Below are 23,530 nucleotides of genomic sequence, written 5' to 3'. Positions count from 1 at the left end.
TTCCCCATTTCTCCCATTTCAGCATCTACACCACCATCCTGGCAGGTACCATCAGTCAGAGAACTGGACCCACGGATGAGCCCCTCACATCACCCCACCTCTCCCCACGAGTCCATCGAGCAATGATGCCCCTTTGCCCTCAGCATCCTTCACACCTCCCTTCCCTGCTTCCACCCTAGCCTTTGCCACCATCCTCTCCCGGACCACACCAGCAGCTCCCCTGCCCTTACTCCTGCCTTCACCCCATCCAGGCTTCACATGGTGGTCAGAGTCTACAGTGCCACAGATCTTGTCCTTCCCTTGTTTAAAAACCTTCAGTGATTCCTTGCATTGGCGGTCAAGTCCTCCTCTCTTGTCCCAGCGACAGCCCCACTAAACTCTCCTCTCCCCACTCCCCACTTTGAACTCTGAGGTCCAGGTCTAATGACCTTCGTTCAATCCCCCGATGGAATTGTTCTCTCTCTGTCTCATCTCTAAAGATTTGCACAAGCACCCCCTGCTGCACAGAACACCCTCTGCTGCCTTCTTCCCCTTCACACTCATCCTTCAGGATTCAGCCTACACATCCCTTCTGCTGGGAAAACGTACCTGGGCTAGGGGAGTGGTCCTCGGTGGCCCACTGTTCCCTGTACTCCCGGTCACAGTACTCAGTCTGTTTTATTGCAATTATCTTTATATCATTAGCCTTCCCCACTGGATGGCAAGTTCCATGAGGAAACAGCTTCCTCTTTACCCCCCTCCCCGGACCCCTCCAGATCTGCTCTCCACTCTTCTCCACGTGCTGTCTGTCCTGGGAGCTTGTTTTGTTGAACTTCAGCCATGAGCTTCCAGCCAAGTTCAACCGATGGGTGGGTCACGATGGACTCTCTGTGTCCCTCCATCACAGGTCGCCCAAAATTTCTCCCAGTAGTACAGCCTGAGACAAGGGTTTAAGCGCAAGTCTCTATTTGGGAAGGATCCTAGGGAACACTCGGAGATGAGTGGAGAAGTGAGACAGAAGGGAAGAAGCCAATAGCAGGTGTGTTGTCTGAGCTCTGAGCACCCTCACCCCTTCCCCATTTCTCCCATTTCAGCATCTGCACCATCATCCTTGCAGGTACCATCAGTCGGAGAACTGAACCCACGGATGACCCCCTCACCTCACCCCACCTCTCCCAGAACTCAGACCCACTGGGGAATTTCAGATACAGTCTAGAATATGCACCTCAAAGTTATTTCACCCCAAGGGGAGGGAGCTGGGTGTTTATACACAACTCCAGTCCCTCACTGGGTGAGTGTTGTTCCCCTGAAGGGAGCAAAGAAAGTTTCTCTGCTAGAGAAGGCCCTCAGGCAAAGGAATGCAGGTTCTGGCAGTTGGATGTCTGTCTGGTTTGTGCTGAACCAGTGAAAGTTCTCCCAGCAGCTCTGTCTCCACGCTCAGTAAGAGCTCCCTCCCCTCACTCAGTCCCAGGGATGGAGGGTTGGAGGGATGGGAGAGCTAGGGTTAGGGGAGGGGGTGCCATGGGAGGAGGGAGGGGGCTGAAAAAGACACTATCTATTAGATTTTCCTGGGGCTTCCCTGCTGGCTCAGTGGTGAAGAATCTGCCTGCAATGCAGGAGACCTGGATTCGATCCCTGGGTTGGGAGGATCCCCTGGAGGAGGGCATGGCAACCGACTCCAGTATTCTGGCCTGGAGAATCCCCAGGGACAGAGGAGCCTGGTGGGCTACAGCCCATGGGGTCGCAAAGAGTTGGACACGACTGAGCCTAAGCACACAGCACACACACCCCTGTTCTCATCATCATGATGTACTCATCAAATTACTCAGTCTGACAGTGCTCTGTTTTTCCTACCAGGACCCGACTTAGTACAGCATCCTGCAGAAAATAAAATGTAGCACGAGTATGACATTGGGTAAACAGTATTGAATCAATAACTAATGTCGTGTCTTTATGAGTTGACTGGCAATGTTGATTGAATGACTGTACACGTACGTTGGAACACAAGGAACCTAGTATCAAAACCCAATTTTTAAATTGCTCTGTAACTGGAAGAAAAATTAAATCATGATAACTTAGGGCTTAAAAAGAAAAGAAAAGAAAACTTCGTATCAGGAACTAGGAGAAGATATTTTTTCTTTCCTTTTTTCTTTCTATTAATTTTTTTAATGTTAATGTTTATTTATTTATTTTTGGCTGTGCTGGGTCTTCGTTGCTGCCCAGGCTTTTCTCTAGTTGCGGTCAGTGGGGGCTACTCTCTAGTTTCGGTGCATGGGCTTCTCATTGCGGTGGCTTTTTTGTTGTGAAGCGCAGACTCTAGGGAGCAAGGGCTGCAGTAGTCGCAGCACATGGGCTCAGTTGTGGCCCCCGGGCTCTTGAACACAGGCCCAGTAGCTGTGGCGCCTGGGTGGGCCTAGCTGCCCCTCAGTATGTTGGATCCTCCTGGATCAGGGATCGAACCTGTAGCTCCCGCATTGGCAGGTGGGCTGTTTACCACTGAGCCACCAGGGAAGCCCTAATATTATTTTTTTTAGTGAGGAGGGTGGAGAAAGGTGTCTCACAATTTTCTCTGTCCAATGCTTCATTAACAGCAGAAAAGGCAGGTAGTATTAGCCCCAAGTTACAGATGAGAATACTGAGGTGCAGAGTGGCCACTGAGCTCGTCAGGGCCCAGGGCTGTTGCTGCCTCACTCCAGCCCTGCTCCACTCCTCTGCAGGAGGAGGAAGCTAACAGGCAGAGAAAGACTGGGCAACCGGGCCACAGAGGACTTCCAGCAGGGCAAGAGCTGCGCTGGGGGAAGAGGCAGCACTCTCACTCAGAAAACTTTAGGGCTGGACTTGGCAGGTTTGTATGGAACAACATTTGCACTATTGATTCCGTGGCAAATGAAAAACCTCTCGTGGACATTCTGGGCTTCAAAGATCTGAAATGTTTAAATGAGGCTGGACCGAACATGAGGAGATAAAATTGCTAGGCCAAGCTGAGCTCAGATGGTGCCTGGGGTGAGAACATGCTGCCTGTTTTGCCTTCTCTCCCGTCTGTGAAAATGACTTTTACTTTGAACCACTTCCTCTCCTTGCAGGGAGGGCTCCCGGGTTGCTGCCCAAGCCTGTGGTTGATACCGAATCTCTGAGCGGGGGAGAGAGGCTGGGACAGTTCAGAGGGCCACGCTCAGGAGAACACGCCAGCCCAAGGGGGACCTGCACCACCAAACTGGGGGGCGGCAATTGGCCCTGGGGCTGCCTCGAGGTAGCAGTGGTTATCATCTCCCTGTAATTGGCCCACTGCCCCTGGTGGGCTGGTATTTCTGCCTTCAGTGAACAAATGTGATTACAGTGATTCAAGATAGCTCACTGGAAATGGGGAATTATTGCAAAGAGATGCATGGCCTGGACTCCAGAAACCTCCATGAAAGGGGGTCCCTCCAGGAAGGAGCAGCCTCTCTATGATCCCCCTCATGGACTCTTCTTCCACCCAAGCCAGCTATTACTGCCCCGACCCCACTGTCTACACTCATAACTTTTCATCTCTCATAAAGCCCAATATGGCCACCCAGGGTGGCTTCTTCCTCCTCTTCTTTTTTGAAAATTTACTTATTTGGCTTAGTTGTGACACATGGAATCTTTGATCTTCATTGCAGCATGTGCAATCTTTTAGCTGTAGCTGTGGGATCTAGTTCCCCAACCAGGGATCGAACCCAGGCCCCCAGCATTGGGAGCACAAAGTCTTAGCCACTGCACCACGAGGGAAGTCTCTGGGCTGCTTACTCTTCAAGATGGCCTTTCACCCGCCTCCTCCCACCACTTAATTCCCCCACATCCTTGGTATTCTCAGCTTTATTTATTTATTTAGGCCATGCCACGCAGCATGAAGAATCTTAGTTCTCCCACCAGGGATTGAACCCCTGCCCCCAGCAATGGAAGTGTTGAATCCTAACCACTGGCCCACCAGGGAATTCCTATTGGTATTCTCAGCTTTATTTCCCAGAAGGAAGACCCCAGCTGAGCCAGCCATGTTTTCCATGTCAGACCATGTTATAGATTGTGGTCACCCATAGATTATCTGTCCATAGATGAGCTGAACACCTTTTATCCTGTCAACCAAGAGAGGTATGGGAGAGCTCCCTCCGTTTGACAAACACTAAACATTTATTGAGTGCCTGCCTTCTGCTCGTCTGGCCCTGAGGATGAAGCAGTGAACAAAAACCAAGTCCACTGTTCTCATGAAACTTCCATTCTAGTGGGGAGAACAGACAATAAACAATCAACCAGGACTTCCCTGGTGGCCCAGTGGTTAAGAATCTGCCTGTCCACACAGGGGAATCAGGGCTCGACCTCTGGTCTGGGAAGATCCCACATGCCTCGGAGAAACTAAACCGTTGTTGTTGTTGTTGTTCAGTTGTTCAGTCCTGTCCGACTCTTTGCGACCCCGTGGACTGTAGCTCGCCAGCCTTCCCTGTCCTTCACCATCTCCCAGAGTTTGCTCAAACTCATATCCATTGAGTCAGTGATGCCATCCAACCATCTCAGCCTTTGTCATCCCCTTCTCCTCTTGCCTTCAGTCTTTCCCAGCATCAGGGTCTTTTCCAGTGAGTCAGCTCTTCACATCAGGTGACCAATGTATTGGAGCTTCAGTGTCAGAATCAGTCTTTCCAGTGAATATTCAGGGTTTATTTCCTTTGGGATTGACTGGTTTGACCTCCTTGCTGTCCAAGGGACTCTCAAGAATCTTCTCCAGCACCGCAGTTTGACGATATCAGTTCTTCAGTGCTCAACCATTTTTTATTGTCCAGCTCTCATATCTCATATATGAATACTGGAAAAGCCATAGCTTTGACTATATATGGACCTTTGTAGGCAAAGTGCACAACTACTGAGTATGCGAGCTTCAACTACTGAGCCCATGCACCCTAGAGCCCATGCTCTGCAACAAGAGAAGCCACTGCTCACCGTAATCAGAGAAAGCCCACATACAGCAACGAGGACCCAGCACAGTCAAAAAATAAGTAAAATAAGTGGAAAAAAAAAAACACCCAACAACAAAACCACCAACCAACTATATTCTGTTAGGTGGGCGTAGGTGTTTAGAAAAAGAAAAGTAACAGAGGGTTCATTAAAGAACAGAGGGTGACCAGAAGAACAGAGAGTGGCTGAGAAGTCTTTCTGATAAAGTGACATTTGAACAGAAGCCTAAGGGAAGTGAGGGAGGGCTCTCTTTCACTACCAAAGCTGCTTCTGCTTGGGAAAACCTCTCGAGATGGAGGAAAGCAGCAAGTCAAAGGCCTGAGGCAGGAGTGTGCTTAACACAATACCTGCTGCCTTGCGGGCTGGAGCTGTGAGCAGGGCACACTTTCTGAGATGAGCCCGTGGAATAGTCTCAGGTTCCTTGGGAGAGGACCAGAGCTTCAGGGTCAGCCCAAGCCCATCAGTCACTTGGCCAAGGGGGAGGAGCCAAAACCCAGACCAAAGAGACAGCTATGGCAGATGGGGAGGAGGAGTGGTGGGTCTCGGGCTCCCCCTTCCCACTGAGGTCAGACACTGCTCCTCCTTGGCTCCTAACGGGGTCCAGGCACGAGGTCCGAGGTCAGGTCCCATAAGACCTTGCTTTTTACACAGAACTTAGTTTTCTGTAACGTCTTATCTTTTTCACCTGCTGCCTCATTTATACACCAAACTTCTCTCCCCAGAGTAACATTTTTGAACTTCGCAACTAATGCAGACACATGGCAGAAAACAGATTTGCAAAAGGAAGAAAATCACTGTAATCCCACAACCCAAAGGGTGGGAACGCTTACCCCTCCCAGGCTGTTTGGTGCATCCTTCCTTCTATCGCATGAAATGTGCCCCGTCTTGATGAATTAACAGTAGTTCTCAAACGCCTTTCTATTGAATGGCTGCAGAAGGTGCCTCATCTGACTGCTATCCTCTGACTTGTGTGTGGAGGCTGTTTGCTGCTTTTTGCTGTTAGAGACCATGCCACAGCCTACATCTTTATATATGCCTTGGTCCATGTGCTGTGTGGGCTTCTGGGGCAGGAAAAGGAGAGAAGGGTGAAAGGTCAAGGGCTTCCTAGGGAAGCCATCCTGGGAGGTCAGTAATGTCCCTTAGGTAGGCGGGCTTGACACTCCCCCAAGCAGAAGACAGCCAGACCCTAAGTCTTTTGGTTGTTCGGAGAGAAGGGTGTGTGTGTGTGTGTGTGTGTGTGTGTGTGTGTGTGTGTGAGTGAGTGTGTTGAGGCCATGGACATGGCACAGGTCTCCAGTGAAGGGGGCTGTGAGCACATCAGTGGGGGAAGATGAATAGAGGGCATTGGTTTTCCTTGCACTTGGGGTGGCTTGTGGCACCAAAAACTCCTGAGGGTGGAACATGTGAAAGGGTAGGTCCCTAACTTCCGATCTGGACCAGGGAATTGATGTGATTTTTATAGATTTGCAGGTTCTTTGGTGCTAGAAGAGACCTTATAACTCAGAAAAACCGACGCCCCGAGAGCCCTGGTGGTTTGCCCAGAGTCACACAGCATCAGGTTGCTGTGTCCCATAGCTTGTCCACGGCATACTGGCTGGTAAGATTGGTCCCACGCCCCTCATCTGTCCAGGAGCCCTAGGCCCAGCCTTTCCTTGTACCTCTATTTCAGAGGATCCCTCGTTGGTGACCTCTCCAGCTATGCTAGTGGCTGTCCTTGCTGGGTGGAGGCTTGCTTCTGAAAGTCTGGTGGGGAGAGCTCAGTCCAGGGGTCAGCAATCGAGCCCTTTATCTCCAAGTAGGGATCAAGCATGTGGGATCTGGTCAGACCCAAGTTCAAGTCCTGGGAATGATCTTATTTCTCTGAGCTTCACTTATTCCATCTGTAAAGCCAGGCTACTAAGAGTACCTGTCTTGGAGGGTTGTGAAGCTTACGTGAGATGATGCTGATGAAGTCTGTGGCACTTTACTATGACCCAGAATGAGCGTTCAACCAATGTGGCCAGAGTATGAGTAGCATGAATGGTAACCCTGTGCCCTCCTTCCTGTGGGCCAGAACTGACCGCCCTTTGAAGCTTTGCCTCTCTGTGTCCAGGGCTGAGTCCACGTGAGTGGACAAAATGACACAGGCCAGACCTGGTGGGAGGAGGAGTCTCAGGGATGGGTCACCTCGTTTGGGGAAGACTGGCCATGTCCTCAACTCTCTGTCCCCTCTGCCTAGAGTCTGGGAGGAGCCCCATAAGGCAGTGCAGGGGGCAGGGCTTTGCAAAGCATCCCCGTGTGGTTTTCGCTGGCTCAGGAAAGTAAGAAGAGGTTGAAAGCCTCCCCAGAAAACTGGGACATCATCCACCAGCCACCGGCTCACAGCCCTGACTTCTCCTCAGCTCCTTCTTCCTTCCCCCCAAAGCAGGTTCTCCCTGATCAGAAAGGAAAACGTCTTCTTGCCTGCTGCTTCTCAAAAGTATCCCTGGTCTGCTCACATTTGCCTGCTGTCTTCGTATATCGAGCTGAGTAGCTGGGAGCTGAGGCTGTGGAGCCAGACAGGCAGGAACCAGGGCCCTGCTCTGCCATTTACTAGCTGCCTGACCTTGGGCAGTTGCTTTTAATTCGCTGGGCCTTGATTTCTTCATCTGAAAAGTGGGGCTAATGCCAGTTGCCTCTCGGGGTTCTGAGAATTCATGACAAGGTAGGAGGAAAGGGCCTTCCCGGCAGGTAGCAAGTCCTCATGAGATGTTGCTGCTCTCCCGTCTTCATCAGCTCCATCTGTTGGCCAACAGTCCTGTACCGAGGCCAGGCTCTGCGAGTCTTCAAGTACCGAAATGAATGTCATGGTCCGCTTGCCAGTGGCTTTGCCTCTTGGTCTTTTTCCTCATTGTAGATCCCCTTCTCCTCTCCCTCTTTATTTATTTTTTTTCCCCTCTGTTTAAGGGCCCCATCTGGCCCTGATGTGAAATCCGCAACAAAAGAGGCTAGGGGTGTGTACCTGCCTGGGGGATCAGGCCTAAGTTTGCCCTACAGGATGCCTGGCATCTTTGCACCAAGCTGGTGACCTGCCCCTTGTCCCCTTTTCAATAGGCTGATTCAAAAGGCTGATTCGGCCCTGGTGAGAGAAGGGTGTGTCTGGGGAGCTGGCAGTGCCCATGGGCAAAGCCCTCAGAAGCCTCGGGCAAGAGCTGTCACCTCCTTCACAGAAGAAGCAGAATCGATTTCTCTCTCTCTCTCCACTCCCTCGAAAAGAGCAGCAATGAGGGAAGGGGCGGGAGTGGGGGCTGAATTGGTGGAGGGTTTGCCTGAGAGAGTAGGGGGCACGAAGGGAGTAGAGAACAGCTGGGGACACATGCTTGCCTGGGCCCAGCCCCTGCAGCCCCAAATGAGGGCACAGATCTTTCTCGTCCACACCCTCTCCTCCACTGAGAAGGGGTCTGTCCGGCTCCTCCCAGTACTTGGGGGTACAGAGGCTCCCTGGTCACAGGCTCTTCCCAACCCACTGGGAACTGGCCAGGGAGTTTTTTTTTTTTTTTTTTACTAACAAGCTCGCCACATTACAAGCATTACAATTTCAACAGAAATAACCAAAAAAGAAAAAGAGAAAGAAAAGGGAAAGAAAATAGTCCTTGCACAAATGCCACTGCAGTGTCTGCCAGGACCTAAGATCTGGTACTATCTATTTTTTAATAATTGAGGGTAATAAATATGTATTTCTTTCTCCTCACCCCCCCCACCCTCCACAGCTTGTCAGCTCCCTGCGTCTCTCCTCTGATCAGACCAAGTCTTCCCCAAGCAAAAAAAAAAAAATCCTTTAAGCAAAAAGGATTAAAGCCTTGAAAGTAGGTCTGCCTGAGCTCTTCTCCTTCTCCTCCCGCCCCCTCCCCCAGGGTTGGTGGAGAAAAGCCCCTCAGGGGACAGGAGGGGTGAGCAGGAGGCGGGCTCATGCTGCAAGACCCTGGTGGGGGCCTCAGGAGCTGAGGGTCACACCAGCTCCCTCCCTGCGGCCCATTCAGTTCCAGCTTCAGGCAGCCCAGCCCAGCCCAGCCTTCCACTGGTCTCTGAGGAGGGGCTAACCTGAGAACCAGGGTCCCCCAGTCCCCCACAGTATAAAACATAGAACAGAGGGCTTCAGTCTCTGTTCCAGCTTGGCTTTGTGACCTGGCTTTGTGCTTTACTGTCCTGTGTGACCTTAGAGTGAGCCCCTGAGCCTCAGTTTCTCCATCTGTAAAATGGGAATAAATAGTACCTACCTCACAGAGGACGGAATAAAATAAAGATAGCCCAGTGCCTAGCACATGGCAAATACAAAACAAAATTATTATTTTCATCCAGTTCTTCTCAGACACAAAAAGTGTTAAAAAGCAAGTGTTAGTCACTCAGTTGTGTCCGATTCTTTGAGAACCCATGGACTGTATAGCCCGACAGGACAGGCTCCTCTGTCCATGGGATTCTCCAGGCAAGTATACTGGAGTGGGTAGCCATTCCCTTCTCCAGGGGATCTTCCCGACCCAGGGATCGAACCATGGTCTCCCGCATTGCAAGGCAGATTCTTGAAGAGAGCAGTCTGTAATCTCCCCCATCCTAGTAGCTTTCCAGTTTCCAAGGGCCTGCTAGGCACAGTGGTTTTTCATGCATCACTTCTAGAACCCCAAGAAGAGGGGGTTAAAACTGAGGCTGGGTGGTGTGGTTAGGAGCCTTGCCTAAGGTTGGTGGATCAGAGGAAATAGAACTGGAACTCCAAGTAGGACTTGCATCCCATCCCCCATTCTGGTCCTGCCAACCTTTCCTCCAGCGCATGTGACTTCTGAGAGGGCACCCAGTATCCCTGACTCTGGGCCCAGGTACCAAACCAGGAATCAACCCCAGGAAGATCTGGCCTGGCCGGGAAGGGAGGGCCTGGGCAGGGGCAGCTGTGGCCTTCCTCAGCAGCCCCGCCTTCCTCCCCTGCAGCTGCCAGCCTTTGCAGTTTTGCTGAGGCAGCAGCCCCACCAGGCCCAAGTGGGCCTCCCTCCCTCTGAGCTGGGCACATGCACGCAGGGCTGGCTGCAGGTGGCAGGCTGCGAGCTTTTGCACCCACATGGGCCCAGAGCCCCTGGCGGGCCCTAGTGCTCTGTGCTTGGCCACTGGGCCTTGAGGGCCCCCGTGCCCACCCCTGGGGACAGCCCTGCCCTGGCTGCTCTGGGCCCCAGGCAGGAGAGGAGAGGCAAGGCCGCCAGGCCGGAGGGCAGGAAAAGCGGGGAGGGAGGTGGCTATTTATAGCCGGCTTTGCTTTTGTTCCTTTTCCAGCAATGCTTCTCTTTAAATAGGAGCAGGGCTGGAGGCTGCAGCTCTTCCCCAGTTGCCTATATACAGTCAGTGCGCATGTGTGTGTGCCTGTGTGTGTGCGGGTGTGCAGGGGGACACACAAGCATAGGGATGAGATGTCGGTGGATATTTCAGTGCATGTGCATGTGTGTGTGTGTGTGCATGTGTGTGTGTGTGCGCGCAGGGATGGGATGAGGGGACAGTCAGCTCTGTGGGCACATTCACCAACTTGTGTGGAGGTGGAGAGGGGTGTTCTTTGTGTGTGAATGTGTGTGTACTAGCACATGCACATGCATGTGTAGGGATGGGGCAGCTCTCTGTACGCATGTGTGTTTTTATTAGTGGACACACGCGTGATGGGTGCCGCGGCCACTCTTTAGTTGTTTTGTTGTGGGGGGGGTGATGTGCACACATACACATGTAGAGATGGGGTTGGGGTGGTCTGGGAATTTGTGGGTGTACCTGCACGTATAGAATGTGATGTGAGCAGGACTTCGTGTGTGTGTGTTAGTCACTCAGCCGTGTCCGACTCTTTGTGATCCCACGGAATGTAGCCCCCTCTGTCCATTGAATTCTCCAGGCAAGAATACTGGAGTGGGTAGCCACTCCCTTCTCCAGGGGCTCTTCCCCACCCAGGGATTGAACCTGAGTCTCCTGCATTGCAGGCAAATTCTTTACTGCCTGAGCCGCCAGGGAAGCCTGGAGCAGTCCTTTAGGGTGGGTCTATGTCCTATAACAGGATTGTGGGGGAGTAGTCACCGTGTGTGTCTGTGTGCGCGTGCGCATGCGGGTAGAGGGCTGGAAAGAGATGACAGCTCTTATTGTGTGTACAGCAGACTATAGGCTCGCTGAGGGCAGGGACCCTGACTACGCAGCACTTTGCCCCCGCCGCACCTGTTCCGACTGGGGAACACTAAACGGATGACTAGCAGTTGTGTGTGTGACCGAGTAAGCCTCCGGGAGGGTCCTTTCTGGCTGCAGAGCAGTGTGCCAAACCCGCGCATCCAGCGAGCAGTGTTAGAGCACCCCCAGAGCTCCCCGAGGCCCAGACTACTCCCATTTCTCTCCGTTTCTCCGAAGCCCGCCAGGCGGGTGCTGGGAGCTCGCCAGGGCGTTGGCGTGGCGCCGCCTTCTGTAGAAAAGTAAAGCTCGACCAGATGCTGGGCGAGCCTGGTGAGGAAGGGCCCGGGCTTTCGGGCGGTCGTGGGTGCCCAACCTGGCCCCGCGTCTCCTTCTCTGCTTTGGATTTCACATCTGTGCAATGGGCTAGTGCAGCCGGCTCAGGGGTGCTGGGGGGATCAGACCCGGGAGGACTGAAGATGCGGTTTAGCCCAGACCGGCGCTCCGGCAGCGGTCTCCGATCCCGGTTGGGGTCTGCGGGCTGGACGCAGGTGGGCGAGGGAGCGAATCGCCGAGCGCCCGGCCCCTCCCTGGCCGCCGGCCTAGGCGTCCTCGGGGTGGGAAGCGTTTCCAGGGCGGCCCGCCGCTCCCTCGCGGTAACCCAGATCTGTCACCGCGGCCCAGCGGCTCGGCAGCAAATCCCCGCCCCTAGAGGGGTCGACCGGGGGCGGGGTACTCGGGGGTCCTGGGGTCCCGACCCAGCCCACCCAGGGAGGCTGGGGTGCGGGGCGCCGAGTGTGAGCCCAGCCCCCGCCCCCGGGCCCCGCCCCGCCCCGCCCCGCCGGCAGCTCGGGATCGATGCGACAGCCCTCCCGCCCCTCCCCCAAAGGCCAAACAAAACATAGTAAATATTTAATCCGGGCCAGGGAGCCGGGAGGCCTCCCCACCTCCCTCGGCAGCCGTCTGGCTCCTCTGCCAGCCCCGGCCGTTCTCCCCGGTAATGAGGCCTGAGCAGCAAGGATCGATCGCGGCCCAGGCGGGGTGGGGGTGGGGGGCCCGAGGCCTCTGGTGGCATCACTGTCCGTCCCCCACTCCCCTCCGCCATCCCAGACCCAGGAGACTCGAGCCAACCGGGCGCCTGAGCTTGTCCAAGAAAGCCGGTGAGGGCGGGTTGGGGCGGGGGGTGGGGGTGGGGGGCGCCGCGCCCCTGCCCACCCCCATCTCAGGCCTGTGTGAGCTTGGGTCCTGGGGGAGGAAGAGATGGGCAGAGGAGAGAAACAGCCCGGCTGAAGAGGGGCCAGTAAGAGTGGGGAGACGCCCAATCCTGAGCTCCTGCCCTCAGGCTCCACCAAGGCCTGGTGGTCCAAAGCCTGCAGGGACCTTGAGTGAGGCCTGCTGGGGGAGGTGGCAGGGCAAGAATGGCCAGGGTGACCAGCTGGGAGAGGCTGGTGATGTATCTTTATGGTGCTGTCCTCCTGGGTCTTGCCCTGGAGGATACCTAGAGGGGGTGATGACATCCTTGCTACTCATTCATTCATGCAGCAGTTCATGATTGAGCTGTATGCCAGTCCTAAGCTACCAGTAAGGGGACGCACAGGTTGGGAGTCTGCAGAGAGATTGCATTCCAAAGGAGGAAACAGTTAATGAGTCCACACATAAGGTGATTTCAGAGAGTGGTTGGACTCAGTGTAGAGAATATGCTGTGAGGTGATATTGTGCTTGGCCGGGAGAGGACCAACTTTAGCTAGGGTGGGCAGGGAGCTGCTGACAAACTGGGACATAAACATCCCAGGCAGTTTACAGCAAGTGCAAAGGCCCAGAGGCAGAAATGGGTGCGGCTGCTAGGACTGGAGAGAAGGCCGGGGGAGGCTGGAGTTGTAGTAGTGAGCCGGAAGGAATCTGGCAGTGGCGGATCCCGTAGGATTTTTTTGTAGGCCACAGGAGGAGTTTGGATTTTATTCTAAGTGCAGTGTGAAGGCATTAGAGGTTTTAAGCAAAAGAACGGCATGAGGCATGATCTGGTTTACATTTTTAAAAGCTTCTGCTGGCTGCGGTATGGAGAAGAGAAGGTAGGGAATTAGGGGTGGAGGTTGACGGGCCAACTTGGGGAGGGGGTGAAGAAGCAGACAGGAAGGAGGCTGGTGTTCTGCCTGGATCAGACAAGGGCTGCAAAGTGACCATTTAGACACGTACAGAAGGCCCTGGCAGGGCCTCCCAGCAGCTGGAACAGCCTGTTCCTGGACTCCAGGCTGCTTAAGTCCCGTGGGGCCTGAGCAGAAGCCGATTGCCTGGATTGCCCCCATCCTCTGTCCTCGACCCAGACTCCACAGAGGGCAACCCAGGAAGTTTTTTCAAGGAGCATTAGAAAATGTTGACATGTTTTTTGAAACAATTTCAGATCTGATATCTTGGCCAGATTGAGTTTGTAACCAGCTTTATTGTTTAAGCCTGCTGGGATTTCATCAAAGGCGTCTGCTGTTTACCCAGAACCATTTCATTGGAGAAAACAGCAAACAGACCTGCATTTCTATCTGATTTCACTTTTTCCCTTTTCTCATGAAGTTAAGCGCATGTGAAAAGCAAGGCTGATAAGGCAAAGCAGCTCGGCTCAAACCCTGAGGAGGGGGCTCAGAAGGAACACAGCAGAGGTTTATAATAGAGCCCAGGAAAATTAGGGGTGGCTGGCCTGCACTCTGGCAGGCAGAGAGATACTTCTGGCCAGAAGCTAGCTCTCTGCAGGGTAGGGAGGAGAGGGCCACAGAGGGGGTGATGGAAGGTGGGGAGAGTTGCTGTCCACTCCCAGCCTGGCCAAGATTTCTAGGCCCTCTCCTGGTGTCTTTACTGGTTTCCAGATCACTTCAGGGACTGGCAGCAATAAAAGACTAAACATTAGCTCCCACTTGAAAATCAGGGGTGACCTAACCTCGGACATGGGTTCAGTGAGACAGACTCCCGCTTTCCTGGGAATGGGCCAAGTGAGGAAACAGATCAAGAGGCAAATGGGAGAGACTTCCCTGGTAGTGCAGCGGTTAAGACTGCATGGCCAATGCAGGGGGTGCAGGTTTGATCCCCGGTCAGGGAACTAAGACCTGACAAGCCTCCAAACTTGACCAAAAAAAAAAGTCAGATGGGAGCCAGAGTGCCAGGAATACGCTTTCTTCCCCATCCTCTGCCAGCACTTGCAATGCAGCTCCTTCTCCTGCCAGGTGGCTTGAGCCAGGGCAGAGCAGGGCCCAGGGACTGTGGTATCAGGCTCAGCACCCCCTGTGCCTCCCCGAGGAATCTACACTCGTGTTATTGCCACCTGCCTAATAGGATCTGGTGCCTTTAAGCAGGTCTGTGGACTCACCAAGTGTTTCAGACCGGTGGGGGAGATGCCGGCTCTGCAGCCTGTTAGGAGAAGGTATTCTGAGAAATTTGGGTTCATGTGCCTTGTTTGGTTACTTGAGCAACAGCTAGTTAAGCACACGGGTTGCTTGGCATACAAGCCATCTCTTATCACTTGTACATTAGTCCCACTTGAAGGTCAATTGATCTGAACCAATTAGCAAGAGGATAAGGACTTGTGTATCTTCAACCAAGGGGAGATCTTGGAACAAGTCATCTAAGAGGGCTGATAGAGATTCCGAGTGCCAGGCTTAACCAATGTGCTGTCCCACCTTCCAGATGGTGCTTCCATCCACAGCAAGAGTCAGCCCACCTCGTCTCTGGGGTGAGCCTGTGGGGAGGAGCTTGAGGGAGCACCAAGGTCTTGTCCTCCCAGAGCCAATTCTAGGTCCTCCTGCTTGTGGAAGCTCCCCTCCCCCACCCTCCTTTCACAGATACACAGTGAGAGTTCAGCAGGCTGAGTTCCAAGCCAGTGGGATCAGGGCATCATCCCAGGCTTCCTGTGAGAGTGGGCAAACCACCCACTCCAAATACAGGGCCTGCACCCAGGGCCTTGGGAATATTAGCCGCCATCTGCAGAGGGTCTACATCATCTCATCTTTATGAGCCCTCCTCCTGAATACTTCTCCCCCAAGCCAAACAAGTGTTACCCCCTTTCCTAGACAAGGGTGCTGAGGCTTGGAAGTGGGAGGCAACTCATCTGCTTGTGCTGCCTGAGCTATCTGAACCCAGGCCTGGCTCACTCTGGAGGCTAGATCTTTCCGCTTGGCCGCAGTGACTGCAGCCTTCTCCAAGGTTAAGTAGGGGCAGGGTCTTCTTGGGAACTGGGGAAATAGGAGGAACAAACTCACCAGCTGGCAGGGGTGAGGCTGAGGAAATTCAGACTGTGGGCAGCCTTTGCCCTCCTTTGGTCCTAGGAGGGGTCAAGTGGGTCTCCCGCTAGGAGAATTGGTGGGTGTTATTGTACACAGTGGGCGTGGGCACGGGGGGACCCTGCTGTCTGCTTTTGAAGCATCCTGTCTCCAACCCCTGGGCTCAAATCCCTGGATGGCTTTCTCAGTGTCCCCATGAAAGATGGAAGGAGGGCAACTCCATCCTCGATACCTTATCCTTGCACTAAGCGTCCAGAGGCAGCAGTCTGCTGTTACCCCAGGGACTGGAAGTGTGATCCACGAGTGGGACCAGGGAGCAGCAAGTGGACTTTGCTGCAAAGAGGTTTTTAACTTCAAGTGTCCCCAGAAATGGGCCGGATCAAAGGAGACATGGGGGTGGGGAGTGGAGGGGAAGTGGGGACTGGGAAGGCTTTGCCATTATTCCAGTTCTGCTCGATCACAACAGTTCTTGGAAATTGCCTCAGATCTCACAGCATTTTCCTCTTAATAGCCTCGATCGTGGTGAATCCTTGGCCACTGAGGGTAGGTTTGATTTTTTGGAAAAGGCCAAGAAGAATTTAAAGCTGTATTATGAATAAACAGACAAGACATTTTCAGAATGTGGTTTGTTTTGTTGTTGGGAATTTTTTTTTTTTTTAGGTTGAAAGCAAGGTGGGACTCAAGAATTGAACCACTTTTGGAATTCCCTGGCAGTCCAGTGGTATGGGGCTTCCCAGGTGGTGCTAGTGGTAAAGAACCCGCCTGCCAATGCAGGTTAGATGTAAGAGACACAGGTTCAAGCCCTGGGTCAGGAAGATCCCCTGAAAGAGGGCATGGCGACCCACTCCAGTATTCTTGCCTGGAGACTCCCCATGGACAGAGGAGCCTGGCGGGCTACAGTCCACAGGGTCACACAGAATGGCACACAACTGAGCAACTTAGCCTAGCACACAGCACAGAAGCTTTATTGTTTTAGCCAGTGGTTAGGAGTCAGGGATTCCCTGGTGGCTCAGAGTCTGCCTGCAATGCGGGAGACCCACGTTCGATCCCTGGGTCCCCTTGAGAAGGAAATGGCAACCCACCCCAGTATTCTTGCCTAGAAAATCCCATGGACAGAGGAACCTGGCAGGCTACAGTCCATGGGGTCTCAAAGAGTCGGACACTTTCCTAGGACTCCATGTTTTCACTGCCGAGGGCCTGGGTTCAATCACTGGTAGGGGAACTGAGATCTCACAAGTTGCATGGTGCAGTCAAAAAAAAGAGAGAGGGAGAGTGAGGGAATTGAAGAAAGAAATCTCCAGAAGTATTTCAAGTGATGGCAGTACTTTGAAACCAAGGTGTGTGTGGAGGTGCTGGGATCTGAAGGTGACCACTTCAACAGAAGGGCCAGGGAGGGGAATTGATCCTCTATGGAAGCACTGCATGTGCCAGACACTTTACATACATTATCTCAGCTGCCTGAAATCATTTTTGGAATAAGGCCGGTCTATAAAAAAAATTCATCAATAATCCATTATCTTGTGTACTCTGTACTTCTCTCTGTAATCCTGTTAGAACAAGTGCTTAGCCCATTTCACAGGTGAGGAAACTAAGGCTCAGGGAAGTTAAATGACTTAAGAGCTTGTAAGTGTCAGGGTCAGGATTCAAACCCAGGTCTGACTGGCCCCAAACTCAAGGCTGATTCTTTTTTGGCTGTGTAAGTTCTGGCGTGCCCAACGCACTCCTCCTCCCCGCCGGCCCCACCGCCAAACACAGATTTAGTTTCATTATGTCAAGGTGACGTCATTTAGGCTACATCCACCACTTTAAAAAAGAAAAGCAGGTCATAAAGGAGTCATATGCTTGGCCGAAATGCTGACTGTGTGCGGTGGCAGGCGGCGTCAGCAGGCGTCAGGGGACGCGTGGGTGACAGTGGCAAGGCGTGAAGTATGGTGTTTATTAGGCACTGGCAAAGGCCCGTGAGTTCCAGATGCCAAGTTGTGATAGGGAAACTGCCTGTCTCGGCTCCAAACTCGGAGCAGGCTCCCAGGTCTGAGCCTTTGAGTCAGCTGGATGCTTGGACAGACCGACCCTCACCACTGGCAAGAGAGGGCCCCCTCTCTCTTGTCGTTATTATTATTATACCAGTGATAACTCATGCTGATGGAACACTCCTTATGTGCCAGGCATTGTGCAAATGCCTTACCATGATGGATTGATCTCTCTGTATAGTTTCTCTCCCTCTTTTTTCTTCTTCTGGTCTTGCCTCAAGGCTTGCAGGATCTTTTTTTAATTAATTAATTATTTTGGGCTGCACTGGATCTTCGTTGCCGTGCGTGGGCTTTCTCTAGTTGAGACAATGGGGGCTACTCTCTATTTGTGGTATGTGAGCTTCTCCTTGAGGTGGCTTCTCTTACTGCGACTCAAGGGCCCTAAAACGTAGGCTCAGTAGTTGTGGCCCAGGGGCTTAGCTGCTCCACCACATGTGGAATCTTCCTGGACTACAGATTGAGCCCGTGGCCCCTGCATTGGCAGGCGGATTCCTAAACACTGGACTGCCAGGCAAGTCTGGCTTGTGGGATTTTAGTTGCCTGACCAGGGATCAAACCCACATCTTTAGTGCAGAGTCCTAACCATTGGACTGCCAGGGAATTCCCTCTCTGCACATTTTTAACCTCTTTGACTGGAGGGGGGGTCTGCATTCTCTTAGCTCCCAGTTGGGTCCTCAGCCATGCAAGTTGGCTCCTCCGAATCCAGTGAATAAATGAAAGTCGCTCAATTGTGTCCGACTCTTGGCAACCCCACAGACTATAACCTGTCAGGCTCCTCTGTCTATGGAATTCTCCAGGCTAGAATACTGGAGTGGGTTGCCATACCCTTCTCCAGGGGATCTGCCCTACCCAGGCATTGAACCCAGAATCCAGAGAACTCTTTCCCAACGTGCAGTCCTAACCCTTGCTCTGATATGGCCACATGGCAGTGAGGGACCTGGGGCCCTGTGCAAGGAAGGGGTGCAGGTAGAGGCTCGGTACATGGCAGCTCCTCTCCCGGAGAGAGAGCTCCAACTGGACTTCTCAGCCACAGTCAGTCACATCTATCTAAATATAGCAATTCCACTTCCAGGAAATTATTACTGATTCCCTTGCACCTGTGGGCAGAAATGCACATATAGGAGCGTGCACGTTATCATTGCTTGTAATAGCAGAAACGGGAAGCAACCTAAATGTCCATCAGTAGGGGATCGATTGGGTAGATTACAACAACCCCATACAATCGGATTCTGTACTCTAAGGAATGGGTGACTGTGTAGCGCTGATATGGGCTAGATGCCAAGATGCATTGCTAAGTGAAAAAGCAGTGGTAATATACTGCACTCCCATTTGGATTTTAAAAAGAAAGATATGCTTGTATGTGATAGAAATTTTCTGGAAAGACCACAAAAGAAACTATTAACAGTGGGATGCCTCTGAAGAAAAATACTAGGGAGTGGAGGTCTGGGAGAGGAAAGGAGACTTGTTTTTCATTGTATTCCCTTTTGTGTTTTTTGGGAAAAAAAATTTTAAACTGTGTGCATGCATGATCTTTTTGATTAAAAAGAAAGTATGTAGGGGGGAGGGGGAATTTTTAAAAAATCCCCAGGTTTTATCTGGCTTCTCAGGTATTTTTTCTTCCCTGTCTCTGTGGCCAGGTCCTGCCGTTCTGACTCACAGGCCGTTTCTTAGCTCCTCTCTCAACCCCAGTCCATGCCCACCCCTCCCCCAGGATCCATTACCACCTCTCACAGGTACTTAAAACCTACCTTTTCGCCTCGAAATACAAATAACTCTAATCTAGAGAGAAGGTTGAGCTTCATTGCACTTACAGAACAGACAGAAATCAGCTGGCTCTGAGATGCTCGATAAATGTTTGCTGAATTGAATTGAATCTGTGACTCGGTTGGTTACACCGAGCAAGGCACTAATTGGCCAAGGTCAGCCATCCAAATCCCACACAGGTTGGCTCTCTGGATCCAGAGAGGGGCTCTTTCCCTTCATGCATTCTGAACCCTGGCTCCATCGTGATCTGGGGGCGCTTTTCATGTATACCATTTCTTCTCCTAGAGACACAGCTCAGAGTAACTTGAGGAAGCAGGATAGAACAATGGTGTAATCTATGAGGAGGTCCAGCTCTGGAACGATTCTGACTCAGAAGAGCATCTGGAGAGGGCCCCCAAAACTCTATGATGACATTTTTTTTCTTTTAAGTATTAGCCACTTTGATTTTTTTTTTTTAATATTTATTTTTAGCTGCGCTGGGCCTTTGTTGCTCTGTGGGGGCTTTCTCTGGTTGCAGCGAATGGGGGCTTCTCACTTCGCAGGCATTTGTAGAAGTGAAAGCTTCAGTAGTTGGTTGTTTTGGTGGACTACATTTTTCGTGTTTATGTTGAATGTAACATAAAATGTACCATTTTGAGCGGTTTTAAAGTGTGCCGTTTTGTAGCATTAAGTACCTTCACACTGGTTTGCAACCCATGATGGCCGTTTTTAATGGGGCATGGTTGTTAAAAAGTAGAGAAAGGCCACCAAATTCATGGCCACTTGATTTCTGCTTAAGGAGCTCATCCTTGCTCGGGATTGGCCTGTGTCCCACATAAGTCTTCCAGATTCCAGCTTCTGAAACTGCCATCCAGGGGATTCCTTCTCTGGTCTCTGTAATCATCCACAGGCATTGACAGTCCAGTAGAACACCAGAGCAGGGAGGGGGTCATGGAAGACTCTAGAAACAGAGATATAGGTATCATAATTTGGTGACATTTCTCCTATTATTTCTTTTTTTTCCCCGTCTCAAAAATTCTCTAGCCTAGTGGAAGGAAAGAGTATATACCCCTTGCCCATGATCACTTTCTCATTCTTGAAATAAAATCCCCGCCCCCAGCGATTCTCCAGACCTGGCCAGCGTGTGATGCCCCAACACCTCTCTCCAGACTGTGATCCAGCAGCTTGCCGCAGGCTCCGCCTCCCTCACAGTAGAGACTTCTTGTCCCCATAAGGGTTGTTCTGATGAGGAAGCGATTGCCTGCAAGCGCAGTGAGTCAGAAAGTTTGATGTGCCTTCCAAAAAAAAAAAAAAAAAAGAACCCCAAGCAGCTATAATCTTTGGCCACATTAATAGAAGTGTCCAAATCTAGGACACTGAGGGGCCTGCTTTGCTATCTGCTGAGCACCCACTGAGTCATCCACTTTTTCATCATCTTCCACCAGTCCAGCCCATCCCCTGCACATTGCTCAAACGTATCCCCCTCTCTCCATGTCCCCTGCTTCTACCATCTTAAACCAGGGCCCTGCATCTCACGCTTGGACTATTGCAGTAGTCTCCTGATTGTGTTCTAGCTTCTTCTCTTGTCTCCAGGCTCTGTCCTACAAAAAGGTGATGTTAGGGAAAATGATCTGATCATATCAATTTGATTGTTTAAAATCCTCCAGTGGCTTCCCACAGCTCTGGGATCAGAGCTTTCAGGGCTTCGTGTAAACTGAACCCTCCTGTCTATGCCTCTGATCACACCTCACACAACTTACCCCTTACTGATTTTCTGTCCCTCACTGTGTCAGTCTCCATCCTGGTCAGGATCCTCCCACAAGCAGATGATGCTGCCTGTAATGTTGCCTCTGCCCCACCCCCTCACCTGGGTAATTCCTTCTCTTCCTTTAGAGCTCAGCTCAAATGACCCATCCTCAAGAAGCGGCCCTGAGCCCTCCAGACTACAGCAGGTTCCCCAGTTACAGGCACCCAGGGCATCCAGCACTCATTCATTTGGTCTCTGAACAGACATGTAATGACACCTGCCAGATACTAGGAGCCCGGATGGTGAGGACACCGTGGTGAATGAGACAGGCAGAGCCCTGCTGTCATGGAGCCCACATTCCAGGGCGGGTGAGGGACGAGAAAGCAATGGCAGGCTGATGAGGACTGTGGAGGTGAGCACAGAAAGTGGCCATGGGTAGTCTGAGATAAGGCGCTCAAGGAAACCTTAGGAGGAAGTGACATTGATCAGAGAGCCAGGTGGATGATGGACAGAGTATGTGGATGCTGGGGCAAGAGAGGGACTGGGCTGAGGGGAAAACCAGAGCAAAGACCCTGAGAAGAAGTGTGCCTGGCATGTTCCAGGAACAGCAAGATGGCCCCAGCGGCTGGGCCACAGGGACCAGGGGAAAGGAGTGGGCAGAGTGTTCAGTTCACGCGAGACCTTTTGGGTCGTGGGGGGATCACGGCAGGGTATCCTCAGTGTGATGGAGACCCATGGAGAAAACTGGCTTATATTTTTTTTTTTTGTCCGGTTTCATTCACTTTATTATTCTCTTTGTAAAATTATGTTATAAAATTATGTGGTGGCTACAGCTGGGGCCTGGGTCCTCTGCACGGAGACTCTGGTGTGGGTCTTCACAAGATGGTCAGTAAATTCCTGATATGGAGACTTGGTGAACACCGTCTCTTTCCAGAGATCAGGGGTGAGATAACTGTAGGTCTTGGAAATGGCATCAAAAGTGGCCTTGGCGAAGTTGCCCAGGGTGGCGGTGCAGCCCCTGGCAGAAGTGTAGCAGTCATCGATGCCGGCCATCATCAGCAGCTTCTTGGGCACAGGGGCGGAGACGATGCCAGTGCCTCTGGGGGCAGGGATGAGGCGCACCAGCACGGAGCCGCAGCGGCCAGTCACCTTGCAAGGAACCGTGTGGGGCTTGCCGATCTTGTTCCCCCAGTAGCCTCTTCGCACGGGGACGATGGACAGCTTGGCCAGGATGATGGCCCCACGGATGGCAGTGGCTACTTCCTTGGAGCACTTCACACCCAGACCCACATGTCCATTGTAATCCCCGATGGCAACAAATGCCTTGAACCTGGTCCGCTGGCCAGCACGGGTCTGCTTTTGTACGGGCATAATCTTCAAAACTTCATCCTTGAGGGACGCTCCCAGAAAAAAGTCAATAATCTCAGACTCCTTGATGGGCAGAGAGAAAAGGTAGATCTCCTCCAGGGACTTGATCTTCATGTCCTTGACCAGGCGGCCCAGCTTGGTAACGGGGAGCCACTCCTTGTCCTCGGCCTTGCCTCCGCGAGCTCCGCGGCCTCTGCCCCGGCCCCGACCCCGGCCACGACCCCGGCCCCGGACGCCACTACCGAAGCCTCCGCGGAAGCCACCGCGGCCTCCCATTCCAGGGCCCCCCGGGCCTCCGGGCCCTCCCGCAGCACCGGCGTCATCCGCCATTTGGTGTTTTCACGAAGAAGAAGAGCTATATTTTTTTCTTTTCTTATTTTTTTTAATTGGAGGATAATTGCTTTACAATATTGTGTTGGCCTCTGCTATACATCAATATGAAGCAGCCACAGGAATACACCTGTCCCCTCCCTCATGAACCTCCCTTCCATGTACCTGTACATCCTGAGTGAGTGAGTGAAAGTTGCTCAGTCACGTCCAACTCTTTGTGAGACCCCATAGACTATACAGTCCATGGAATTCTCCAGGCCAGAATACTGGAGTGGGTAGCCTTTCCCTTCTCCAGGGGATCTTCCCAACCCAGGGATTGAACCTAGGTCTCCTGCATTGCAGGCAGATTCTTTTCCAGCTGAGCCACAACAAAGGAAACCCAAGAATACTGGAGTGGGTAGCCTATCCCTTCTCCAGGGAATCTTCCCAACCCAGGAATCAAACCGGGGTCTCCTGCACTGCAGGCAGATTCTTAGGTTGTCACAGAGCACTGGGTTGAGCTCCCTGTGTCACAGAGCAAATTCCCACTGGCTATCTATTTTACATATGATAATGTATATGTTTCCATGCTATTCTGTCAATTCATCCCACTCTTTCCTTGAGGGTTGGGACACCCAGTTTAGAAAGGCCAGAAACTCAAACTGTTGAAACAAAAAAAGAAATCTCCCAGGCTCATAAAACTGCAAGATTCATCTTCAGGTGTGACGTGATCACCAGGACTTGCTTTCTGCTTCTTAGCATCTTAGCATGACTTCTCTTGCGTCGGTACATGCTCAAAAGGCCCAGCAACTCCAAGTTCACGCCCCCCTCCCTCTCAGAAAGAGAAAGCGTATCTTTCTGAATCTGACGTCACAACCCTGGTTTGGCCCTGAACCAGTCACTGAGGCCTGGGAGAGTGTGCTGAAGGGGGACTGTAACTAGAAGGTGGGGACTGTGTCATGGGTGGCCAAAACCCCACAGAAGTTGCAGTCTGCAAGTGA

At 52.2% G+C, this 23,530-nt stretch overlaps 2 protein-coding genes across 2 annotated transcripts in view; one reads left to right on the top strand and one right to left on the bottom strand.

The window, feature by feature from the left end:
- Positions 1 to 23,530, top strand: part of RTN4RL1 (reticulon 4 receptor like 1) — a 74,059-nt gene that overhangs the window by 8,986 nt on the left and 41,543 nt on the right. The window lies entirely within an intron of this gene.
- LOC133057043 (small ribosomal subunit protein uS5) lies at positions 21,624 to 22,571 on the bottom strand. Its single transcript, XM_061143076.1, has one exon. It carries the CDS (start codon positions 22,548 to 22,550, stop codon positions 21,669 to 21,671), a length of 882 nt encoding a protein of 293 aa, XP_060999059.1. The 5' UTR covers positions 22,551 to 22,571; the 3' UTR covers positions 21,624 to 21,668.

This window comes from Dama dama, chromosome 5, assembly GCF_033118175.1.
Source record: "Dama dama isolate Ldn47 chromosome 5, ASM3311817v1, whole genome shotgun sequence".
Taxonomy (NCBI): Eukaryota; Metazoa; Chordata; class Mammalia; order Artiodactyla; family Cervidae; genus Dama; species Dama dama.
This window is presented reverse-complemented; position numbering and strand designations above follow the sequence as displayed.

Excerpts from the sequence above, each read along its gene's own strand:
- LOC133057043 (XM_061143076.1), bottom strand. The coding sequence starts at position 22,550 with ATGGCGGATGACGCCGGTGCTGCGGGAGGGCCCGGAGGCCCGGGGGGC.